Source organism: Patagioenas fasciata, chromosome 10, assembly GCF_037038585.1.
Source record: "Patagioenas fasciata isolate bPatFas1 chromosome 10, bPatFas1.hap1, whole genome shotgun sequence".
Lineage (NCBI taxonomy): Eukaryota > Metazoa > Chordata > Aves > Columbiformes > Columbidae > Patagioenas > Patagioenas fasciata.
The window spans coordinates 13,313,176-13,338,893 of NC_092529.1; the positions used below are offsets into that span (position 1 = coordinate 13,313,176).

General features: G+C 44.9%; 1 protein-coding gene across 1 annotated transcript; it reads right to left on the bottom strand.

The window, feature by feature from the left end:
- Window positions 1-1,269: 1,269 nt before the first annotated feature.
- On the bottom strand, window positions 1,270-16,175 carry ARL8B (ARF like GTPase 8B). The gene is made up of 7 exons (XM_065845410.2): window positions 15,960-16,175; window positions 6,851-6,931; window positions 6,153-6,226; window positions 5,635-5,728; window positions 4,957-5,024; window positions 4,666-4,736; window positions 1,270-3,221 (listed from the first exon to the last, which is right to left on the bottom strand). Exons 1-7 carry the CDS (start codon window positions 16,080-16,082, stop codon window positions 3,172-3,174), a joined length of 561 nt encoding a protein of 186 aa, XP_065701482.1. The 5' UTR covers window positions 16,083-16,175; the 3' UTR covers window positions 1,270-3,171.
- Between the last annotated feature and the right edge of the window lie 9,543 nt (window positions 16,176-25,718).

Below are 25,718 nucleotides of genomic sequence, written 5' to 3' on the forward strand. Positions count from 1 at the left end.
AGTTTTTCAGTCAAAGGCTGGAAGATGGTGAGAACAGCTCATTTCTCTAGAAAGACTTCCTACACTTCCCTTCTGTTTTGAAATTTAGGTAGTTGGAAAGTTAATCAAGCAAACAGAGTGTAAACCTCTGCATTGGATTCAAATAGTCTCTTCAAGGTCTAAATTTCTGCCACATGAATAACTAAAGGCATCTGGAAGGTCTGCACAAGAACAGCTGTGAAAACCTCAGTGGAGTCATTCTGTGAAGTAACACAAAGGTACTTTTTAGAGTACACACATCATAGGTGGCCAGTGTACCTCTCCTTGCCATATATATATTTAGAAGTAGAAACTGTTACTGAAATACCATGTCAAGCAAACAGCTGTTGGCCAAGTTCACACCACAGCTGATTTAAGTGATTAGTACCAGTATCAGAGCAACCAGGATGACAAATCTTACACTATTTTCAGATTTTGCACGTAGAGGCATTTTGCTTTGAACGTTAACTCCAGGTAGCTTGTTTTGCATGCAGGAAACTCCCATCAACTGAAGAAATATGCACATGATCTTTTACTCAACAGTTCATCAGCCATTCCCACCAGTTACACATGAGGATGCTAACTGACCAATATTCAGGCCTGAAAATAACCTGTTAGCGATCAGTAAGTTTGAAAACTTAGATGGAGGTAGGCTGGGAACAAAAGAAATCCATTAGTTACCATTACTTGGAAGATGTTGACATACATTCCTATAAGTCAATCAGTGACCCAAGAGAAGCTGCAGCAAAGCATCTGGGAAGAACAGTCAGTGTAACTTCAGATTAAAGTTGCTACAAAGATTTTGTTGAAAACCTCCATCAACAAAAGCCTCACTTTCCAATGAGATAAGAAACTCTATGCTTTAATTAGCAGTGAATGATCAGGCACTGCTAGATCTGGCACTTGCGCTAGAAAAGCAAAGGTTTTATTCTAAGCTTGACAACAAGAAAAAGCTTGCACACACACACACATTTTTCTCCTGAAAACAGCTCCAAAAGGCTGCCCCTGCTTAAGACCCTTCAGCTGATCAGTGCTTTTCATAAACACTGCAAAGCACTGAGCTCTGTTGCGAATGACTAGCTAAGCTTGCTCATGCAAGCTGAGAAAGCCCCAGGCCTGAAAGGTAGTTTTATAGGCATTTCTCTTCAATAGTTGAACCACAGCACATAAAGAAGCTCAGGTATTTACCAAGAGACAGACACCCTGTAATGTGTTGCCATGAGTTAAGCCACATCAACTCCAGTCAGTCAGTTAAGTGTCAATACAACCCTCAAAACATAAGTTTATTGAATAAAGCTGAAGACCAGTAAACCAACATATGCATCCACCTAAATAAAAAATTCACGTATTTACAAAGTTCAGTAATTGTATAAGTTGTTCACATGCAGAGAGTAATGCACAGGTTAACAATTGGTAGTGTTTGGATGCCATAAATGCTGAAAGCAGTGAAGTATATAAACACCAAACACATCAAGTTTAGCTATAGGCCAGTTAACTATACGGTGACCTGGTCCCCCACAAAGATTCACACATTCTAGTTTAGTTTCCTTATTTTAGGCACAAGCAAGTTTGCTAAATAAAAGTAACTGTAGCAGTTCCTGGTGAACTAGAGACTACAGTAGCAAGTTAATATACCCTCTCCTCTACAGCACCAGAGTATGAATTAATTGAAATCATGCTTCAGTGAACTGAAAGGGGACAAAAAGTTAAAATGCAAGTTCAGACTGAACGCAGGCAGCATGTAGTGTCTGTGCAACAGTGCCAGAGTTGGTACAGAACGGTAAGGCCATGGCAGTCTAAATTAAAACTGGCTTGTTATAACTGATATGGACTAAACAGTGCTTCTAACCAAAGACTCCGACACAACGCCAAGTACATTTAGGTGCAGAATCACACACAGTGTGAGGCAACGCAAGCAGGTGTGCCATGTATTTGCATACACTAGTGAGCTACACTGACATTACTGCATGAACAAACCAGTCTTAACATCTGTCCCTTTAAATACACTGAAGTCATTAAGTAAAGCTACGAAAACATTACAATCTTTAGTTTATACATATTTCCCTATACTGTAGGAGCTAGTCAAGAAACAGGATCAATTCATTGGCTCTCTTGTGCTTTGACACAGCAGAACATTTCATCTTTCAACTTACAGACTTTGCACATGGTTACATCAAGAAAGCAGGCAGGTCTAGAGTTGTCACAATAGCCCAGATGTTCCATAGCACCAGCTGAAACTGTGCCCAGCCATTTCATGAGAAGGAGAGACACTAGGCAATTACACTGATATTGTGCTAAAGGTCAACAACTGACTCCATACAAAAACATCAGTAATTTAAGTGTCATGCAGCTGCTCAGAATGTGTGTTCTGGTTTCAGATAGAGACCACTAGCATCTGTAGATAGAAAAATGTATTTGAACAAAGTCTGATGTTCCTGGCAATTTGTTTTCATGCTGGAATACTCCAATTTGTGAAAGCTTGAGAGAACAGTCCATTCCCATCCCCCACACAAATGTTAAGCAAAAGCAACAAAATTATTTTAAACATTTGACTCTTTCCTAATTCATCATCAGAGTTTTCTTTTTCAAGTGACAGGGTAAGATCTCAGCTGTAGATGAGTGATGCTGATCTACGCCTTGTGCTCCCCTCTGCAAACAGTTTCCATTTCTCTGCTTACGTACACACATCACATGCATCTGTGAGATAAATCAGTATCCCACAACTCACGCTTAAATGTTTTCTATCTACTGTGTGTGGCATCTTACAGAATCTTAATGCTGTCAGGCATCAGCATCTTCAAGCCACTAAACACTAGAAATAAAACAGTTGCTGAAAATCATATAAAAACCTGGCCCTGAAAAACCAGAACAGAGTGTACCATCATAATTAACATGGTAGAGATTTTTGTTAAAAAGCCCCCCCACAACCCTCCCACCATAGATGGTTGTAAAATAAATATTTGTGCTGACTGTATCATGACAACTCTAGTTGTTTTGTGACAGAACAGGAATACAAGTCTTCAGCAGTGCACATGAGAAATGAACCGTGAAAAGGCAGATTCTTGATACAGGATTTTTGGGTAGTATCTCATTATGGAGGGAAGTGGACAATTGAGATTATGGCCAACAGGTATTGGAGATTCCAGGAAGACTTCAGCTTCTCCTAGATTTTGAATGCTGAATAAGCCACTGAAGCGTGATATCTAAAGAGAGAGAGAAAAGAAGTTCCATATTCAAGTGCCTATTTGTATTTGTATAACTGGCATTGCTTTGGTATGCCAGTGTCCTCAAATACATGACAGGAATACCCAGCCCTCCTCTAGAGAAGGACCCAAGACAGGTCAACAGAATGGTTTTTCTGAATGCTTGTTGCCTGTGATTTAGTCCTATAACATTCCAGTACCCTTCAAGTAATGTTTAAAGGAACTGCCCCAGACATCCTGGTCCCTCAGTCAACTACACCTCTAAGAAAAATACATCCCTTAATCTGACACTTCTGTATGTCTCACGTAATCACCTTTAGATCAACATCACTCTGTTTGGCCAGTCTGCCTCTCCTCATCTGATGAGAAGAGTTAGTTTAGCGCTATAGTATGAGGCATCAAGCTCTCCTGTGCTTGAAAGAGGGTTTCCTAAGGAAGTGCAATGCACTAGTGTTGTACCAGGGCAACGCAGCAGCCTCCCTACAGCATCAGTGATGCTGAGCTGCGCTCTGAGCCTTGTGCAGGAGATACGACAGAAGGGAGTATCCGCTTCTCCTATCCACCATGTTTCAACCTTTAGCTGACGGTAAGGTGACAGGGGCTTCTTGGATAAGAAACCAAAAGAATTCCACAGGCTGCTCCTTTTTCCTGAAAAGAAGTTGAGTCCTTAATATAAAGCAGTTCTAGTGTGCTTTGTAGCTTGTTCCTGTGACCATCAGCCTGAAGTGCCCCTCTCCAGTAAACTCATGTTAGCCTGCCAGTGAACCAGTGTTAATCTCATGGCAGCCACAGAAGGCAGCAGGAGGAGGACTGCAAGTGCTGTTAAGTACCATCTTTCCATTCAGTTGGGATTACTCAGTTTACTTACAATACTAATCTCAAGTACTGGGTATTACACAGTGCCATGGTTTCTTTGAACTCCAGATACTCTAAAGCAATCGATGTCAGCACCAGAAAAATAATTACTGTTTGGCAGTGTGGGGTAGTGAATAGCATAGGCCACAACATGAACTGCTTTGACAAGGCAGTAAGGGAAGATGATTATTTCAAGGGAATGACTGTTGATGAAAAACTTGCTGCAAGCACTTGCCACCCTCATGAAGAGAGGCAGAATTGAGAGTACCTGATAGAAGTACAAAATTATTTAGGCCAAGCTAACAGTGAGACTAGTCAGCTATTTGCTGCACACTAACTAAAGGCAAGTAGCAGATTTCACAGGAGACCGACATGTTTTGATAACTACAACCCCTACAACTTTAATAGCAGTCAAGCTTCCTCACTGCTATCAAGAGTCATACTGACTATAACTGGTGCACTTACACATCATTCTTGGACTTGTCACCAGTTTTTGGAAACCAGGAAGCTTGTGTTTAAGAAGTCACAAACCCCCAAGCCATCCTCTGACAGCTCTTCATAATGCTTGGCATTGTAGGTTAATAGTTACCTATATTATCTTTCTCTTTGCAAGAAATTGAGTAGCAGCAGATTTCTCTGTCCTGAATAGCAGCAAGATTCCTATGAAAGAGAGAACATTTCATCACACACTTCATTTATAACAAGGACTATTATACAGAGAATCTAAACTGTTCCACTTAATCTTCTCCACAGAATTTTCAGTTACCTCCTGTTGCTGGATTTTCTACTTTCAAATTCAAACTTCTTGATCTAACCACCCTATGTACATGAACTCATTTATTGAGTTAAAGTAGCCTCTCTTAGGAAGGGTTGGACTTACATCTTTTCAATTAGTTGTTTCTCATCCAGAGCATTAGTAAGGTCTCTCTTATTTCCAAGTACTAGAACCTGAAACCAAGAGCAGAAAGATACAGTTGCAGCTTTAGTGTTTTGGTTTTTTGTTTGTTTTTAAACACAACCAACACAAAACAAAACCCACCCCACACAAACAAGAAACTTCAGGGGAGCCTGACAAGCAGTTTGCGCTAGGCTATTTAATCTCGTGGAATGGCACATTCACTATTAAGCCAGACCAAGAAGGAACATTAACCTCAGCACAGGGAAAGAGGGGGTATAAATAACCTGTTATGCACAAAAAGCAAGCTGATAAGAGTGAGAACAATCCCAGTAGACTTTCAGCTGAGAGTCCCCAAACTTACTGTTTGTGGTACTTTCTGTACCACACTCCGGCTTACAAGAGAGCACAAACTTGTACTGTGGAATACTCTAAACTACTATTCCAATTTTATATGTTTTTATGTGGGCACTGAACAAGAATAAGACCACTGAGAACAACAATTTGTCATAAGGCACTAAGGGCCGGTACTGTTCATGCTTCTACTAACCAGTAAGGTTAGGTCTTACACTTGAGTTAAGAGTTCAAGCCAGACTTCAGAGCTGCTAGAGTTACGCATAATCCTCAAGCAAGTTTAACACTGTGTAAGGCAATATTACTTACAGGGATTCCTTGTAACTGTGGCTTGTCTAGAAGATTGTGCAGCTCATTTCGAGAGGCTTCTATTTTTTCACGATCTGCAGCATCTACCATGTAGCTTTAAAGAGAATTTAAGGTTAGGTCAGTGAGACTGAACTACTTTAGAAACAGCAATTTTTCCTTTACACTGTCAGTTTTGAGTACATTCAACAAGACTTTAAATGAAGCCAGGTCTTCTGAGCAAAGAATTTAGTTCTTTTAAAGAAAATTCTCTAAGATCAGCATAGATTAAAGATTCTTTCAGTTAGACAGCACAGCCACCCAGTTCAGACATGAAGTAGAAGATAGTACTCATGATCTGATAAGAAAATAACCCATCTTAAGCTCTGAATTTAAGTGTAAAAAAAAGCCAATGTGGCTGCAGTACAGTTTCAAAATTAAAATGAGTACTACTGAGTCAAGCATGCACTGTTAGAAAGGCTACACACAGAAGAGAAAGCAGATTTAAACTTCAGTACTAGCTGAAGAAAGACAACACTTACACAATAGCATTAACTCCTCTGCAATATCGCTCCCACATGCTTCGGAATCGCGGTTGTCCTCCTATATCCCAAATCTTAAATTAAGGGGAAAGAGACAATTTAGCCATGCACTATGTTTAAATGTATCATGCAAAGGTAAGACAAGAATACAGTTTTTCTTTCCTCCTTAGGCCAGCCACAGGACCTCTTGCACATTAGAGTGGAAATAATCCCTGGTACAGCTGCTCAAAGCTTGCAGGCCCAGTAGCATAAGATTCAAAATACAGTATCTTGTACCAGATGCAAGAACACACCTGTGCACTACACTTATACACTGTGGTATACATGAAAATGCAGTAAGATATATTGACTTAAAACTTTGCTTTTGATGTAAGCCTGCCCTTAAGCAATATTGATGAGCAGATGGCCCTAAACATGTGCAAATTAACTCAGATTAAAGCCAGATAGCATTATCACAACACTGCTTTAAATAGTCCACGAACCTGGAAATCACACACAGATTCTCATTTAAAGAAATCCCATAAATAAACACTAGTGTATTCTTAAGCTATTTGACAGATTTAGCTAAGTCTCTTCAGTTTCCTACGTTTGTCCCAATGGTGAGAAGAAAACAGAGCAAACGTATCAATTTTAAACTGGAAGCTGAAAAAAAAGCATTGCATGGGTTTTAAAAGAGACAGTCAATGATGGTGACATACCTTTATTGTAACATTACCCTTTGTAACTTTTCTCATGTTGAAGCCCACAGTAGGAATCATATCTTCACTGAATTGACCTGACTGGAAAAAAAGAAAGTTAAATTTAGCACTTATCTGATACAGCTAGTCTACATAGTAAAATACCATAAGCTTTTCCTAACCATTTGCCTTCCAACAGAAGGCTTTATAGCCAAGAAGTTGTAGATGTTATATTCATGTGTATTGAACCTTGCGTGAAGTCAGTCAAGTCATTTCTTACAAGCACTTAAATAATTTTTCAAGCCTTGAGGTAACCAGGGGAGCAAAGTTGGGGAGAAGTGCTTTGCCTAGCTTAACAGCTGGACAGCCAGGCAAGTATAGGTAAAGAGCCGTTCATCTACTTCTGCTAGAGCCAAGTTCTGTATATCAGGATCACCTAGTTACCTGGAAGCTAGAAACATCCAGAAGGTTTTCCTCTGATGCAAGCTACTCTACAGACAACATTTACTGCAATAAATCACTCTTGTGGAGTAAGCCTCCAACCCACAGGTATGGGCTGACTCCCTGAGGAGTTTTAAAAGGCTGGAAAGTGGAAGGACCTGACAGGTCTGCTTCCTGCTAGGCTACAGTGTCCAGCTTGTGGAAGAGGCAACTGAAATGCAACTGGAGAGTATTTCAGGCCATTTTCTCCAGAAGTTCAGCATCACCTTAAGGTCTGACATAACTGCTATAAAACAGTGTTGTATTGAAGAGGTTCTCTAGTGACAGATGTTTTATTATCTGTTACACTTTTATCTGTAACAGCTTGAAAGCCGAGTTCACAGCTATCTCTTGTAGCTAACCCAGGAGCCATAACAAGTATCATCAACACTAGTGCACCTCTCTCCAATGCCCCTGTGCCTACTTGGCAGAAGGTCAATCTCAGCCACAGTGATCATTATGTATCTCACTACATTCATTATGTGTGAAAGAACCAGTCAGTCAAACAGATTTGGAAAAAAGGTCAACTCAAATGCATTCAGTTGTTTAATTAGGGTTTGATATCATAGCAGCAGAGAGTCTGCTTCTCTACCCTGATGTTGCCCAGAGAAGCCAGCCTGAGTTAAAAGCCCTTTAGGATCTATGAAGCAAAAGAGATCACATCACCCCATAGAGTACGGGCCCAACTGCTCAAGGTGGAAGCAGTACCTAAGTCTGACTGGACATGCTTTGAGTACATAGTGCTCAGAGTTTGCAACCAGAAGATGACCAGCTTGCAATCCTCATGCTTTGTCATTCACTCCAATGCATGGAAGTCCATGCTTCCTTCAGCTTGTTCCCCCTACCTCACCTCCCCTGAAACCCTGTGATCTTCCACCAGCAAACCAAAACTGCAAGCTTCACACAATAGAGTCCAGTATAATGCTGATAAACACTAGAAGTCAATTGAAAACACACAGATTATAGCAGTCTCATTTGGGCTTATGTGGCCAAGTCCTTCAGTTAAATCATAGTCTGATCTTGCTGTTGACCTCCAAAACGGAAATACATCCAGAGCTTGGATTTGAAGGCAGAAGCCCCCTGAACAGGTAGCAATTTTTCACATTTAACATTTGCTTTCCAGATGCATGGCTATGCAGATTAACAGTCTTCTTTTAAAAGGAGTAAAAAAGAAAGTCCTTGAATCCATGGAATGCAAGAATAGAAACAGTGATGTGCAAAATGGACAGCTTAAATCTCATTAGGCATGTGTTCTGTGTTCTCAAAGAGGTCTCAACTGTTTAAACTACACAGAAGAGCATGTATCAACCTCATGAAGCACTTTCAGAAACTACTCTAACCTTTCTGCTAGCTTAGCAAGGTAGGTGCGTAACTTGAATGCCTGTTTACAAGCTTCCCATTCCTGTCCAAAAAAAACTATGTATAACTTGGCCATTTCAGCCAGTTTGGTTATGTGCAGCTCCAACAAGGGTTAACCATGCCTCCCGTGTCTGATGCAGTTCAGTTCATAACGCCTGCACTGCCAATCTTGCCTTTGAAGGGTCAGCGTGCCATGGTTGCTCAAGAACCACCACATTCCTGCCACCCCAGTCACACCCTACACCCACATCTTCTAACCAAACATCTCCCAAGCACTCCCTGAACCTCCAGCTCTCAGTGTTGCTTCGTGTTACCCCATACGCTGACAGCCGTTCCCACTCAGATACTTCCAGATTCTTCACTCGAGAGCTGTTCCTATCAATAGCTCATGCTCTCACAGCTCTTTCAGGATACAGGTTCCTTCAGACTGTAGCAGTACCTCATTTGCCACGTGTGTAATGTAACATTTAATAAAATTACTGTGATCCACCACAAGGAAGATTTTACAGAATCTTCAGTAAAGCTGCTGCACCTTATACCACCTTCCAAGTACTCTCTACCCACGCTACACATCCAGGTGGCATAACAACTTGTTCTGACTTGCTTAAAAACTACACTACAGAGTCACTCAGTTACAACTTGAGTTTCGTCTTTCTGTACTCTGCTTTGTAGGTGAGACAAACCAGCACTATTTGAAATGCTTTCTGAATCGTCAGAAACAGAAGGAGGCAGCAGCTGCCTTCAGGGAGCTGCCTCCACAACACAAGCACACCCTTTCTCTCTATAGGAAGTTTGGAGGCTGTGGATTGTCAGGTGAGGTGGGCACGTTACAGCTTTGAAAGGCACATTTGACCGCAGGTTTTGAGCATATCGATCAACTCAGATCTTCATTTGAAAGACCTTACTCTGATACAAGTATGGATGTTCCTCTGTTCACGGTTAGTGTACCTAAAGAAAGCAACTGGAAGGCATCTTATCTTTTAAGACAGGTCAAAAAATGGTTAAAACCACTGTAACAGATTTTTCTAGCAGGCAGTGATTTCCTTTGATAGGCTCTGCTATTGTATCCAACTGTCTTGGCCCAGAAACAGTTCTCTAACCTCAGAATTTAGAGGGCTTTTGTTTACTACCTCTACAGATGAAAAAAAGCCAGGAATTCAGCTGCATCTTAGAGTATTAATATGCAAAAGCTACTCAAACAGCAGAACAAGAAAATGCTTTTATTAGTAGCCTGTTCTGTTTGAATTAGACTTCCCTGTCCCCCCAAGAGCAGACTACTCAGCCCTATCATCATGTGTTCACAAAACGATGCTTTCTCCTTCTAAAACAGGCATCGGCTTTAAAACAAGTTTGATAAGCACAGAAATATTTTCAATTCCTGATCTGAAAGTGCCTGGCTGTTGTCATACACAGTAGCATTGCTGCAACACTCATCAAGGACAGCAAGAGTAGATGCTTGCAAATCTAGCAACAGCATACGATTTTAGCATTCGTGAATATACCAATAGGCAGACACTGTACTTCAACCAGGCTCTCTGAAGATCAGCCTTGCGTACAAGAAGCTATTATTAATTAAGCCATTAGCTCTGAGGTCATATAGACCACACAGCATTAATACACACTGTTTGCTGAAAATCACAAAACAAAGTGAACTCTAGCCCCTGTGTAAAAGATAAAGGGAAACTAAACAGACCAGATTTCAGAGACCACAGGCAGAAAAAACCCTGCAAGACTAGCCTTTAGGCCTCCTGGTTTAAGAGATGCTCCTTTTCAATACTGCAAGCTTCTGGAGAACCCAATCACATGATTTTAGTGCAACACGTGGGCTCTGAACCACCACCCACGCTAAAGCACAGCCATCTTCACAAGCACTGCTCTTCACCTGTAACTTGCAGCTGGCCTTTCTGGTGTGTGGCCTCTCCCTCAGCCCCCCAGGGAGCAGGGGCAGGTTTGTCAGCCAGCACCCACTGCAGTCTTGCTCCAGGAACCACCCAGTTACAGCTACAGCTCCTTTCCCAGAGGGTAGGATGAGAAGACTTAGGACAAGCATTGAACTTACCACCCAACATCCCAGAAGCGAACAAAGGATGCAAGTTAAGTCTTTTTTAATATTGAAACTGCTTAGTAAATCTCTTGTTTCCAGTTGTCTTGAGAGTGAAGGGGAAAAAAAATAAAAGCAACCAAACCACACTCTGGCTACTTCATCTGCCTCTCTGTAGCCACAAGCTACAGCCAGAAGACTGCTAACTTCAGGAACTCATGCTTCCGAGACTCTCAGCACCAAGTCCACAGCTTGATCAAGTAACTGAACATTAAGACTGGAATTCCTGCTTCCCACACCTTTCTTATAAATCCATTTCAATACATTAAAGGAACCCTTAAAAGCAGAACTAAAACTTCAGCAGTGTAACTGGTGCTCCCTCTTCTTCCTTTCCAGCTAGAGTTGTAGCTCTCTCCCGCTGTCACTGCAAACACTCTGCCTACACTGGCCCATCCATATGCTCCTCAATATCAGCTCGCAGCCACCAGATTTTGATTCCATGGCCTGCACAAGGAGATTCTATATATCAACAGAAAATGTCAGGGAACCTTTAGCTTGCATCTCACAAAGCTATCATGATTCATTACTGCTATTGGACAAATTTCTCCATAGAGGCTTTGTTACTACACAATGATTTTTATCTTTACCTATAACACTTTTCAGTTATCTAGAAGAGATAATGAACAAGCTTAGCTGACTAGGAGACAACATCACTGGAGCATGGACTCCAGCCAGGACACTCCCAATCCACCTGAACTAGCACACTACCTTAAGTCACAGTATTTGTCACTAAATTTATTTCTTTTCACACTAAGAAAAAAGCTGCATCTCTCAGAAATCTCTTCTTAAAAAGCCAAAAAACAGAGTCGCTTCATTATATAAAGCTACCCCTACACTAAGCCTCCTCTGCAACATTCATAGCCTCAACCGACAAGTGCATTCAGAAGCTTGAACTCTAGTTTAGAAGCTTCAATCCTCATGATCTAACAGTCTCCTGAAAGGCTTTACAACAGCGCTTCTATGAATGTTTGAAGAAAATGAATTTTTATTTCCCTAACCTTGACTTCAATGGAATATCTAAAAGGACATAGACTGCTTATCATGCAACTACCACACAGCAGTGAAACAAGACCTAAAAAGGCATATTTCTATCTAAAAGTCACACAGGTAAGAGTTTAGGACATTTCATGTGTCTGATAGTCATGAAAGCATCTTTTTCCAGGTATTACCACTTAAAGCTCTTGCATTGCTTAATGCCATGATGGAAATAGTAGATTCTGATTTCAGTCACCTGTTTCAGACCATCTCAGGTACAGCAAGCAGGACCTCAAAAAAAAAAAAGAGTATTAACTGAAGTATGAGTCACCTCATATTAGCTTTATTACCAATGAAGTGAGGCAATCCATTTCAAGAGACTTCTGCGATTAGGAAACACTTCACTTAAAAATGTATCAACCTTCTCACTTAACTACTGTGTGTATGAAGTGACAACATATGGCTATTTAGGACCTACCCGGGTGTTTCAGAAGGCATCAGAGCAGCAGTGAAGCTCTTTAGAACAATCTTTTTCTCCACTTCTCAGTGTGGCTTCTTTAAGTCAAAGTTACTTATAATAGTTGTGAGGACAGAAGGAAGGCACAGCCCTCAATTGGCCAAAGTAATCTTTTGTTGAGAGGCACTTCAAAAAATTGCCTCTAGAAACCAAGGCGTCATTCAAAGGCTCACCAGATATTCCAAAGTTAAAAAACAAACCACACTAATTCAGGTTTTGACACAAATCCTAAAAAAAGAGATATTTATCCTGTCACCACAAACAGAACATGTTGAGTTTAGCTCTTAAACCTGACAACCATATCAGGAAGGTGTGACTCCCTCCCATCCCTGCAGTTCTCTCCTGCCCAGTGAGGATCAGGCTACAGAGCTTCGGTGTTCCAGCAACACATGCTGGGATCAAGGGTCAATCTCCTGGGCTTCAAGCAGGACTTCACAATAGGAAACAAAACCCTTCCTGGAAGCACATTTTAGAAACTGAGCAAGTGTCCCATTATTCCCCAGCACACAGTGCACGCAGCTGGGAAGCAGAGTCTGTTTACTTGAGTCATGTTTCAGTTGCCTCACGCAGCTGCAGAGCTCAGTTGCTTCTTGTACCTCTCCACACCAGCATGGCTGGAACTTGCAGCTCCAAGAGCATGTCTGATGAAAGCCTGGTCACAGACAGTAGCTGCAGAGATGCAAACAACAGAAGATACTGCAGACTCCAGTAAATAAAGGGCATTTCAAGCCCTCAGATAAGAAGCCAACAATTCAAGATGTCATATCGGGATGACATGCAGTTTCTCTGAATAAGAGCCACAGGCCATCTACATTATGGAAATTAGGACCAGGAAGAAATTATATCCTCCCTTGTGAGCAAGTTTACTCACACACACGGAAAACTTATGCTTAATATCTAATTAGAGACAGTGACTAATATAGTGCCTTTGCAAAGCAGAAGCTGCATTACTTGTACACAGCTACAACTAGATTTCACTGCTAAGGTTGGTTTTTAAACCTTCTAGTCAAACTCAGTTTGGTCTGATTACAAACTAAATGGTTGTTTACACTGGAGGAATAAATATGGCCCAAACCAGCTAGTAACCTAGAAAAAGACTATTCTAGAACCGGACTGTCTGCCTTTCATGGCCTTTCCACTTCATTTGCAGCATCAAGCCTCCTGTGGAATTGGCTTAAGTTTTTCCTTTAGTTACATATGCCTGATGTGACTGGCATAGATTACATTAGAGATTTATATTAGATTAAACTCGCTGCTGTCAAGAGACTGGTAACAGCCCTTTGTTAGTCAGAATGCAACCTTGTAAGCCATACAAAGTTCCTAGTATGTAATCCAGCCTTTAAATCCGTTCTATAGGACTAGCATCTTGCTGTGTCATTCCTTTCATTTTAGTTTTATGGAATCCCAATGCTTAACAGCTATATTCATCCAAACCACTACCTGGCCTGCAGAGAGCACTCATTTTGTCCCAACACTCATTTCCAAATACACACTCTGAATTCAAGTCAGTCAATAAAGCAACTAACAACTTAGCTCTTCATGCCATGGATGGCACTACTTCTGTAAAAGGCAATATTGTACTGATAACTGAAGCTCATGCTACTATTTTTTTAGACCAATAATAAAAAATCTGAGCAACTTGCCTAACTCTGGCTTTTTTTCCCATGTTTTTTGGGTTTGTTTTTTGTTTTTTGTTTTGGTTTTGTTTTTTGGTTTTGTTTTTTCGGTTTTTTTCCCATGTTTTTTGGTGGTGGTGGTGGTTTGTTTTTTGGGTTTTTTTTTTTGGTTTTTTTGTTTGTGGTTGTTTTTTTTTTTTTTTTTTGCAAAGAGTCACTAGATTCTTTAATTAAAAACTTCAGAAATGTGACTTGCTACTTCCAAACCTAAAACAGCTTGCTAGGCTCTGTCATTATGCATAACAACTTCCCTATTTCAGGCAGTTTTGCAAGGCTACTTGAATGACACTTACTCAGATAAATTTCTGGGTGTGATCCTAATGTGCGGTTGAAACCTTGCAAGATTTAGCCCCTAGCAAAGCAAGCTGGATACAGACGTCAGCTTTACTTAGGAGTACTTTTACCATTTGAGACAATTTAGATAAACTAAACTGACATGCAACTACTACAACACTTCTGTACTACTTCACATACCTGCAGTACAGTTTCACAGAAAACTCTCTGAAGGAGATGTGCTGCTGGTACTATACAAACAGAAGAGCAAAACAGTACTTTGTCAAGTGTCATCACCATGCAGGACTTCAGAAGACAAAAAACCTGCAGACTAATCTCAGTGCCCAAGGTTGCAAGAACACACATATCAGTATCAGCTCAGCAGCCACAGATTGAAGTTGTTCAACAATTCCAGAGTACAGTTTTTAGAAATCCAATCCCAGAGGTAATGGCAGCCACTGCTGTGTGTGAAAGAAAAGGCTTCTGGCATTCACAAGTTAGTCCTGCAACTTCCACCTAACTATGCAGATGAAGAGTTACCTTTTATGAGGGCAGATCCATATCACCTAATTATCACAAAACCCACTGAGTGCCAACATCCTCAGGTACACAAGAGCTTGGTTATGTTTTGATAAGTAGTCAATGCAACAAGGATTATGTATAACTGTGAGAGAATAAGAGTCATTTTCCTATGCAACAACTCGTTCAAGTGACACTTAAATACATTCATAAAAATAGGCAGCAATATTATGGTGACAGCCTCAAAAAACCATTGAAGGTCTGCTCAGGTCTGAGGTTGAAGACATCAGCTTTCTCATTTTAGGTGCACTAAACTCAAGTCAGCCATGCTCCCTGTAAAACCAAAAGGGACCCTAGTTTCCCATTTCAGTCTCCCTACAAGGATTTCCAAATTCCAGTTTGTCTCTTTGAATGTTTTCTGTCACATTCATCTGCAGAACAGGATGCTGATGAAGCCAATTAAGTCATTTAAGCAAGCCACTCTTTATCTTGTTCAACAATGGAAAAAGCTTCATGTAGGAGGATTCCCACACCCTTCTTTCATCTGCTCCAGGCAGATCATCAGATAAGTACACTCAGGTTCAGCAGCCTGCTGCTGTTAGGCTTGGAAGTTGTACTTCTTAGTGCATACCTTAAGAGAAAGCAGATTATTCAAGACAAGTTTCAGCAACCAGGATAAGCAAAAAGACCCGTGAGTGGGAAACATTTAAATCGTTTACTGAGGACCACTGAAAAAAGGCAAATAGGAGAAGCAGCTGAAGACCCTCTTCACTCTGTGCTAACATGAGCCCAGCCATTACTAGCACGCTGACTGAACCCAGCCCCGGGAGCACGGCAGAGCTGTGCTCTGGTGTCGCTGTCAGCGCCTCGGCGGGTCTCACCGCACACAAAGATTTCTGGAGGCACCGCACAGCCAAGGCCACACGGCTGGCTCAGCCGGCTCTCCTGCCAGCCCACCCGGCAAGGGCAGACATGCTGTTTCCCATCCCGGCGGAACAGCCCCATCCCACCTCAGCTCAACCTACGGCCCGTACGAGCCACGGCCGCATACCGGGGGAGCCTGGCCCGGCCTCGGCCGGACACTAGGCCGCTCCCGGCCCGGCCGCTGCCCCGGCGCCAGCCCCGTCCCGCAGGGCCCACACAGGCTTCGGCGCCCCCGTACACGGCGCAGCGCCCACAGGCCCCGGTAGCCCCGCCGCGGCCTCCCCCGGCCCGGCGCGGCCCGCTCACCGCGATGACGTTGACGAAGGTGGTCTTGCCCGAGTACTGCAGCCCCACCAGGGTGAGCTCCATCTCCTCCTTCCAGAAGAGCGAGCGGAACCAGTCCAGCAGCCGGGAGAGCAGCGCCAGCATGGTGGCGGCGGGCGGGCCGGGACGGCGGCGCTGGGCCCGGGCACTGGCGGCGGCTGTCAGGCACCCGCGCGCTCCCGCACGGCCCGGCTCGCCCCCGCGCCGCGGTCATATGACGCGGCGGCAGGGCCCGCGCGGCGCGCACAGAGAGGCGGCACCGCCTCCAGCCCCTGTGCCGCACCGCCCCCTGCCGGCAGCCGCCCGCGCTGCGCCCGGGGAGGACCGGCGGCGGCAGGAGAGCGGGGCGGAGGCGGGGCCGCGCCGCGAGGGGCGGGGCCTCTGCCGCGAGCCCGCCGCACCGGGGAGGGTGTGAGGGCTGGCGCTGGTTCGCACTGGTGCGGTCGGGGTGTTAGTGGGGCGGGAGCTCTGCCCGGCACGCAGGGTACCAGAGCCGGCTCAGAGCCGTCCGGGCGCTTCTCTGTGTCCATCGTCATTGCAGAGAAAAGCTCCCGAGGTGCGCCGCGCAACTCACTGCAAGCGTGTGCAACAGGCAGCAGTGCATCTCACACGGCGTCATGTTTTCCGTGCAACGATAAATGAATATTTTACTCCCGGGAGTGTAAGGAGCCACTGAAGGAGAAATGTTGTTTTTACAAAGCCGGGAACCTGTCGCCTGACCCCGGCATAGGGGGAAAGACGGAGAGACATCAGATTCTGAATCCTTAAAGTAAAACAAAGTCTCTTCGAATGAATTCTGGAATGCAAACTGATTACTACATTTAAAAAAGCTAAGCTAGGAGGAAGGGTAACCAAAGAGCTAGGAATCCATATTTTAAATAAATCAATAAGGGGAGAGGGTCGTTTGAATTGAATGAGACAGGTAAACGGAGGCAGGGTCGCGTAGTCTGTAAACCCTGCAGTACCAGCCCATGGGGAACTGGGGAGCAGTTTGTGGCCAGGATTAGGGTGATATAAACAGGGGGGTTTTGCCCTATTCTGTGTGCCTACCTTAGGTAGAACACCCAGTCTAGCAAAATCATTGCTAAAACACGCTTTGCTGAGAGATCCTGCCTGGGCCTATCATATTGGCAAGGTAATAGTTTCCTACAGGGAGCAAATCCAATTTGCTAATTCACTCACTAGAACAAAATAGTGTGAGAGGTACTTCTGTAGCTGAATGCAACACAATGCCCCCTCTGCCTGTGTTGCAAAGGTACCACAGACGCTGCATGGCTTGCAAATTCTGTGCGGGCGGAAGGCTCCCCTCATTTGTGACGTGTTTTCAGGCAACAAACTTCAAATGGGGACGCTCTCAAGCCTGGTGAAGTCGCAGAGTATTTCAGGTTCTCATGTGTCCGTGTTTGAACACTATGAACATTTCCCTCAATAAAATCAAAGGAATGATAAAACTCGTGACATCAGGTTAATAGTATGCTCTTGGCATTCACCTCACGTTATGGGAATCTCCAAAACGCTGTTCACTGTGGTCAGAAAAGCAGCACCAAGCACTAATCTGGGTGCATAATTCCGGTGATTGTTCCACACAGGGTCTCTCAGGCCTTTAGACTCGACTGTTTCCCATCTCCCCTGTCTGCACGAGCCCCCTGGCAATGTAGCACTCCTCAGCAAGGCAGCGCATAGCACTTAAGAGCAAAGCCATTGCCGACACTGTGGCTTGCAGGATATTTCTGGCATCTGAGAAGGACCAGTCTCTGAGTGGCCAAATTAGAAGAGCACATAAAACCAGGATCACATCACCACTTTCTGTGTCTAGAAATTTCCTGGAAATTCTCTGGAGGTTGGAGGTTGCACAACACAAGAGAAGAACCATCGAATTCACCTAGTAATGCAATACATCCTTCCAAATACATTTTGAATGGGTACACCGTCTAATTACAAATTACTTCAATTACCAAAGTTCTGTAATAACATGAAATGGTATGTTGCTGTATCCTCAGATGAAACATAGAAGTTCGTAATGTTTGGGTAATGAAAGAAAAAAAATACTCTCTTACTGCTACTAAGGACAAAAGCTTCAGATTTCTCCATGCCCACTCAGGAAAACATTAACCTCACGAAAAGAAAGAGGGGTTATTTAATCCGTATAATATGGTGCCAAATCAGTGCTGACCAGTAAGGGAGGGGGGGCGGTGTGGGGTGTGCGTGGGGATATTCTGTTTCACTTGGTAACCTCAGGGTCCAGGGCCATCGCAGTGAGCTGTTTCTCAGTGGGATCCTGCAACCCAACACCACGTGCTGGGACACTGCAAAGGGCTCTCCTTCCCCGCTGCTGCCAGAGGAAATTTTCTAAATCACACTGCACTGAGCCAATGGGTAAGAAAACAGGGGGACAAATCTACTCATACAGACCAGTGTCAAATAGGGATAAAAAAGCAACTAGACTGAGATCAGTATAAACCCCTTGGGACCGCACAGTAGGGCACGATGGTCTGTCATCTCTATGCTGGCCACATCTGGAGGATCCAGCCACTCTGACCGGCACTTTATCTGCTCAGCAGCTCCCCTGACCTTGTTGGGAGAGCTGTACTAATTAGTTTCTCTCCTCAGGGCGTTACGCAGGAGGAATGGTTAAGTACTGCATGCAGAGAAAAAAGCTCATTTCTGTCCTTCCCAGCTGCACAGCATGCTGTGGAGCGTTTGTGGAAGGTGATTGCCATCAAATGACACTGTCTGTGGCATCAAAATTAGAAATTTGCCAGCTCCCCAGTGGCAGGGAAGGTGGCTGTGCATGTGGTTTTCCACCCTGAAACATGGCTTTCCTTTGTATCCCTAAAAAGCCAAGTAATCTACTCCTTCCAATTAAGCTGTGATACGAACTGCGCTTTGAAAGTTCTTAATCCATTTTATGGTTCATTAACTCAGAAAATTTCATACCCATGGTTAGCCGTATCAAAGAAGATGGAATGCCTGGCACCAATTAGTTCTAATAATGAGCTAAATTGTGCACAGATTTCTGAGTCTGTCGGTAGTATGAGAAAATAGGACAGCTCCTCTCAAAATAGAATATCTTACTGGATGTTTCTTTAATTTGTCTTTGGCTAAAGACTACTCCCCCTAGCTGATGCAGACAAAGAAACTAATTGATTTGATGAGTTACAGAAGCCTGCTGTGTGGCACTTTCCCCTACTGCTGAGCAAGGAACCATGGCAAAATAATAGTGTTAATATTGCTCTGAGATATTGTGTTTCTGCTTGTTCGTGTTTCGTACTTTAAGGAGGCAAATACACATACCCAGTTTGTGCCGTCAGTTTGCTTTGACATGAATTTTCTTTCAAGAAGGATTGACCTGGCCATTTGTAAAACATCTTAGAAACTGCGGGTGCCTTCCAGGTCATGTGTCCTCCCTCAACAGGGAGGAAGAAGCTCTCTGAGCTGAGGGAGGAGAGGAGGACCTGTGCAGACAAACTGGCCCTGGCAAGTGGCTCTGTTTGCAGTGCTGGATTTTCAAGTCATGCTTAAAATATTAGCAAAAGAAACAGAGATGGATGATAGCAGATATGAGATGTGTGTCATCCCTATGTTATGAATGCTCAAAGGAAAGAGATAAGATTAGTGGTCACTTATAAAGAGATGGACATTAAAGCAACTGATGGTTCCTGGATCTAACTCACAGCCTATGACACTTGGTGTATCCAGGCATGTTGTGGAGCAGTGTCCTGTGTCTTCCCATAATTTTACTCTGGGCTTACTCTTTTGCAAGACTTCTGGGTACTGCCACAGTATAAATACTCACTAAAGAACCAGAAGTGAAGGAAGGATTTCAGTGTGTCTTCCCCACAGCTCTCCCGAAAAAGAAACATGTCTGTGTGCTATTATTGCTTGAGCTAAACCAGAAATATTCCTGTGCTGTTAAGAGAGAGACACGCCTTGAAAACTAAAACAGAACTCTTATTTTCTTAGACATGTTTGCATGCTGCTAGAATGCCTTTCAGTCCTGCCTCTTTTCTGCAGCCTAGGACAGCATCAAGTCTTCAGTGCACCGGTGAGGAGAGATGCAGGAGGGGAGGGAGGTGCTGGGGGCAGTACAGCGCAACTTCCCCAGGGCTGCCGGCAGCAGCGTGGCTCCCACGTGAAACCTGACGTGAGCACAAGTATCTCATTTCCCAATGTTTTGCATGTTTGTCTGAGAGACAGGCTGGTATGTCAGAGGGGTGCATGCTTGGACCCCAGTTTTCCAAATCTCTACGAGGACTGCCTGTAGGGGAACCCAGCTGAAAATCCACAGGCTGTCATGCCACTGAGATGACCTGGTGTCAGGTTTGTTGGGAGGCGTTACCTTTCCTACACCTCCTTTACCTTCTAGTAGTCTAGCAGACTGGAAACGTGGCAGCTACGAGGCTGGCAAGCTGTAAGATTTTCCATCACTGACAGTGAAAATATAAATAATCACAGTCGTTTTAGCATTTTGATCTGGTAGACGCTGGCAAACACTTTGCAGTGTGAGCTGCTGCATCCAAGCAATGACCTTCAGGAATGCTGGAGTCTCCCCATGGTGAAGCGGCAGGAGCATGAATCAGCAGAAGGGAGTGGGGAAAAAATGATGGTTAAAAAAGAGCCTGCTGTTAGCACTAAGTTAAAAAAAAGTTTCCTCCTGGTCCTCCAGTCAGATTTATTAGCAGAGACCTTGGCACTTGCACAGACCCCTGCACAAAAGCCAGGCCCATGCTTGCAGATTTATTGCACAGTCAGGGCCTTTGCCAGCTCAGTCACAGCATTTCACCCTTTCTGTAATTTAGATTTAAAACCCAAAAAGAAACAAAACCATTCTTCCAGTGTTAAGTCTAAGCACAAACAGTCTCCAAGTGAGCCTTTGAACGAAGGGCACAGAGCCCTGAGCCTGCAGCTCTGTGCAGACACGTGTACTACCCAATTTAGAGGAGGCCAGCACCAAGGGGAAGCCCACAGCAGCAGCCTCGTAGAGGTCCTCAGTTAGGCCGAGCCATGAGCCACCCACCCAGGCACCATGCACGTGGGACCATGGTGGTGAGCCCCTGCTGATGCCACAGTCACAAACCCTGCTTGAGGCTACTGCAAGCCCTGTGTCCCAGCCTGCCTGGGCTGGCGGAGAGGTAAAAAGGAGCTCCAGCATCACTGCTCAGGGCAGGGGAGCTCAGCAGGAGAGGGTGCCAGGCCCAGGGGAGCTGCCCTAATGCCAAAATGCCTTCACACAGCCATGCCTAGAAAACAACCCCCCTCCCTGCGCCCTGCCACTGCTTGGCATCTCTCTCACTGCTGCCTGTTTCCCCAGAGCACCACTTGCCTTCACTGCTGACACGCTGCTCTGTGCCCAACATCCACTGCCGTCTGCCTCCCAGCACAGAGGAGGAGAGGTGACCCACTGGGACGGAATGGAGGAGGCATTTTCTCCAGCCTTCACTTAGCAGTAGGGCTCCATCGTGGCAGCTTGGCAAGAAACCACAGACAGTTCTGCAGCACCCAGACCCTTCCTGACAAATTCGGGTGCCTACGGTTCAAGTTTCCTTACATATTCAAGTGCTAGTGAGGTGTTTTGCACCTCCATACCCATCAGCCATGACCCCACTGCACCATCTGGGCTACCAAGCAGCATTAAATCCAGTATCAAAGCACTGACTTTTTCTATGCAATTTTGCTTAGCTACACTCACGATTTTCTGCGTGCTGTCAGAGCCTGCCACATAGCCGGGACCTGCCTGACCCGTGATGTCACCCAGCACGGTGTCCCAGACCCCCGGGCAGGGTTGTGCCTGGCACAAGCAAGACACAGTCCCCATTTCCACCGAGAGCCTGGTCCCCGGCAAGAGCCCTCACATTGTGGCTGGCAGTGGACAAACCCCCAGCTACAGATGAGACTGGCTGTCCCTGATGTCTCCTGCAGACCCCAGGGACCAGGGCTCACTTGCATTCTTTGCACATTTATTGCATCTTCTCATCCCGGTTTCCTCCCTGGCTCGCGGGTGCTCTTCTGCCTTTGCTTGTTTTTTCCACCAGAGGGGGATGCAACCTCACCAAAACTCTCCTCCTCACCTAAAGCCTTTAAACATTCCCTCACCTTCAATCCTCACCCTCACCTGCGTCCTCAGCCTCACCCAGGAATGGGCTCCCTGCACATTATGCCCCCGCTGGCCTGGCAGTGCCGGCACCCGCACTCCAGCACCGCCCAGGCACATGGGCACTGTGAGGTCCGGCAAATCTTCTTTTTTATTGCACGTAATAAATCCAAAGCAAGGGATTTGATCTGTGGTAAGCTGTTAACAAGAGGTGAATGAACACAAACAGCGACATGATGTTCACGTGTCAGCCCCAGCCTCTGTGGCATCAACGTGTTTTGTTGTTGTAGTGGTTTTTTTTTCCTCCCAGTGTTGTCATGGACAAGAGGGGAGATAATCATGGGAACTGGGTGTCACTTGGCAATGAGGGAAACAGAGGGAAATAGTGGCTCTATAATGTCCACCAAGCCAGAAAGGCAAGACGATCTCATTTAATGCTTTTTAATCAGTGAAATTCAAAGTCCTTCATAAAGCATCGTACAGTTGGGGAAGCTGAGGCAGAGACGGGAGAAGCGATGTGCCCAAGGGTAGCAGGCACCCAGTCAGACACTGCTCCCAGGTGCTGGGAGCTGTGGTTTCACTTGCAGGCTGCAGACCAGCTGCCACCAAGAGGTGCACAAGGAGTGAGTTTTTGCTCAGGGATCACTCTCCGCTGTGGTCCTGCTGCATGGACCAGCTGCCTGCGCTCTTGCCTCATGGTGAGGAAGCGTTTGACTTGCTCCTGGTGTGAGGGCAAGTCCCCGGCGATGACCTTGCTTATAGTGGGGGAAGAAGTAGCACATCTGCAGGTACAAACAGCCTCATGTGAAACAAGTCAGTTGAGCTGTGCTAATTTACACCAAATACTCGAACTCATTGCCTCAGCACCTAGTAGGAGTCCTAAACTGAACAGAAGGAAGATCACATACGTCGATGCTGAAACCGTTTCTTGATCAGGAGCAGAAGGGAGCACCCAGCATGTTCTGCAGTCTCTCTGGCATTGGATTCTGCATGCTCTGGTTGTCTTTATTGTCCTTTGTCATCTCCTCTGGAAGTTACGTTCCCTGTTGGCATTTCATGGAACACGATCATCTCAGTAAGATGGGGACCTTGCACGCCGCGATGTCAGAGAGCTGTACTCTAAGGTTATTTCCTATCAAATGCTCCTTCTCCCAGCCGTCCACTTATTTTCTCCTTGGCTAAATAATCTCGAGACAGAAATAGTCTGCAGCCATCCTAGTTCTTCCAGCTTTATATGCATGAACAGGAAAGAGAATTTAGGATTTCACTGTAATGCTATACACAAAAGCCTGCTGGAGAGCATCACTCTGATTAGCTCTTATTCTACAACCAAGAAAACAAGAAAGAATAAAAATAAAGGAGAACCCAGCATGTGGCTTCTGAGCTTTGCTGCTTCAAGGCTCCTCAGAAAATCTCCCCGGTTGCTCAGGGTGTATAGCATATTTGTGACTATCGCAATAATTGGCTGGGTTTTGTCCTCTTTTAATAATGAGGAAAAGAAGGGCAGAAGCAATGTAATGATTTTGCTCACTAGCACATCAGAAAACTTTGACACCATTCGGCGATAAACCAGCACAGACCCCCCCTGCACCCAGTCATTGCTGCTGCAGGCAGGTAAACACCTCCGACACCTCAATTTGTAAAACAGGGCACAACAAAGCCATAACAGCTTCATAACTGAAACAATGCATCCCAGCTCATGGAAGTCCAACATGGAAAAATTTGATTTAGATCTGGGAATTAAATTAGCAAAAGGGATGAAAAAGAAGAAAAACACCTCACATCCAAGAACACATCTTTGGCACAATACATCGCTGGAAAAAAATGTAAGGATGTGAGTTTTGCAGATAGCTCTGATGCATGATGGACTGGACTGAACTCTTTGTTCCAAACTCCCTGAACTTTGAGGATTTGATGCAGATTCAGATTTAAAATTTCCACTGGGGCTTTTCTCATTAAAACCAGAAAGATCCAGTTTCCCTACAGAGACTGTACCAGATACTCATTTGCCCCTTCTCCCTCTGTGTACTGTCCATCACCCTCTTTGTCCTTTTTCAGTTTATGTGAGACTTAGAAACCAAGTGGTCTTTGTTCTCCCTAGACATGGGATACTCCAGTTTCTGAAAAACTGGGCTACAGAATTTAGCGCAGGTATCTGCATATGGATCTTTTTAAATAAAATCCCAAATAAAGCTCATCCAAAGCTGTGAGCGCTCAGAAATCATGCTTAAACACACAAGAACATAGGAGACACAGAACACCAACGATGCATCCCTTCCTCCCCAGCTGCTAGGCGAGCACCAGTCATGAGACTCACACAGCTTAAATCCCACTGTAACACTTTCCCACCAGACAAATCCTACTTTATTAAACTGAAGTGCAAGGGAATTAGCCAAACTGCCTGTTTCCTTCACGCTGTAGTATATAGAAGCAACCTAACCCACGCAACCAAGCTCCCAGCGCTCTTGAAACCCCTCAGCTGGGAATTACCATCACCAGCTCACGGTTTCCCTCCTGCCAGCTCGCAATTACCCTTCCCGGGAAGGATACAAAACAGGTGGGCACCTGCCCAAACCCACCCCTGCAGGTCCCCTCCCATGATGGCTGGGTGACCTCCCTGAAGGAGAAATGCACGGCCTGGGTGCTGGGTCAAGGAATTTGACACTGGACTAATTAGTGCTTGGCTTTGCTAGTTAAAAAGAACCGTTTGGCTGACCTGACCAAATCTTTTGGTCCACCCCATCGCTGCTGTGTGTGATCAGCTGCCCGGGGAGGGGATTCGGCTGATGGGATGGGGGGGATGCCCAGTCCAGCTGCCTGACCTGCCCTTCACCCCAGCCTGGCAGGGGCAGCCCAAAACTCTGATGAATAAGAAAGGAAGTGCAAGTCAGTGTGAAGCCAGCGTTTCATTTACATGAGATAAGCGTCTTCAAGTAGCAACTAGAAATCGGGGGTAATTGGCGTGGTTGGGAGCCCAGTGTCTTTTGTTACACAAGGTGTCACAGGCCTCCTCAGGGGGAGCAGAAACCAGCGTTCCTGTGAGCGAGTATTTCAGCCTGGAATAGCGATGTGCTACATCCTATTTCTCAGGAGGGAGGAAGGAAGGAAGGACACGTGAAAAGAAAAATAGCAGTAAATGATCCCACTTCATCATTTTTTTTCCTGTAACCCCTCTGGCCTTACAAACAGGAACTTCATTTTATACTAAAAATAAAGCATGATGCCTGTTTCACAGTTGCAGATGGGTGTTTCCAACTGCGCTGCTAGGTTTCAGCCCTTTTCTATATGCAGCCTGAGCAAGGCATGGTAGGAAAGTGCCTTGCTTCGCATTTGCTATATTTACATATCATCAGCTATCAGGAGAACAGGATGTCCCAGGGGATCTGAAATAGGATACACTGCACTCCATCTCCTGGTCAGTTCAGCCACGGGCCAGCTCTCTATGACTGATACTGTTTGCTTGTCTGCCCGTGGCTCCAGCACGGCCGGCGGTGCCCGGGTAGGTGTTACCCATCCCCAGCCCGGCTGGGACGCAGGCCGAGCTACTCTGGCACCCCCAGCCTCCCCCCAGACCAAGTCTGACACGTGTGGCTGAGGCAGAGGAGAGCTGGGACAGTGGGGGTAAAAGCTCCTATTTCTCTTTCTGACAC

Bases quoted from the DNA above. Each gene is read 5' to 3' on its own strand.
- ARL8B (XM_065845410.2), bottom strand. From the start codon at position 16,082: ATGCTGGCGCTGCTCTCCCGGCTGCTGGACTGGTTCCGCTCGCTCTTC. The intron at 6,932-15,959 runs GTGAGCGGGCCG...CTTTTTTTCCAG, and splicing joins CCTTCGTCAACGTCATCGCG to TCAGGTCAATTCAGTGAAGA. The intron at 3,222-4,665 runs GTAACTATTAAC...CTCTCTCTTTAG, and splicing joins CAAAGAGAAAGATAATATAG to ATATCACGCTTCAGTGGCTT.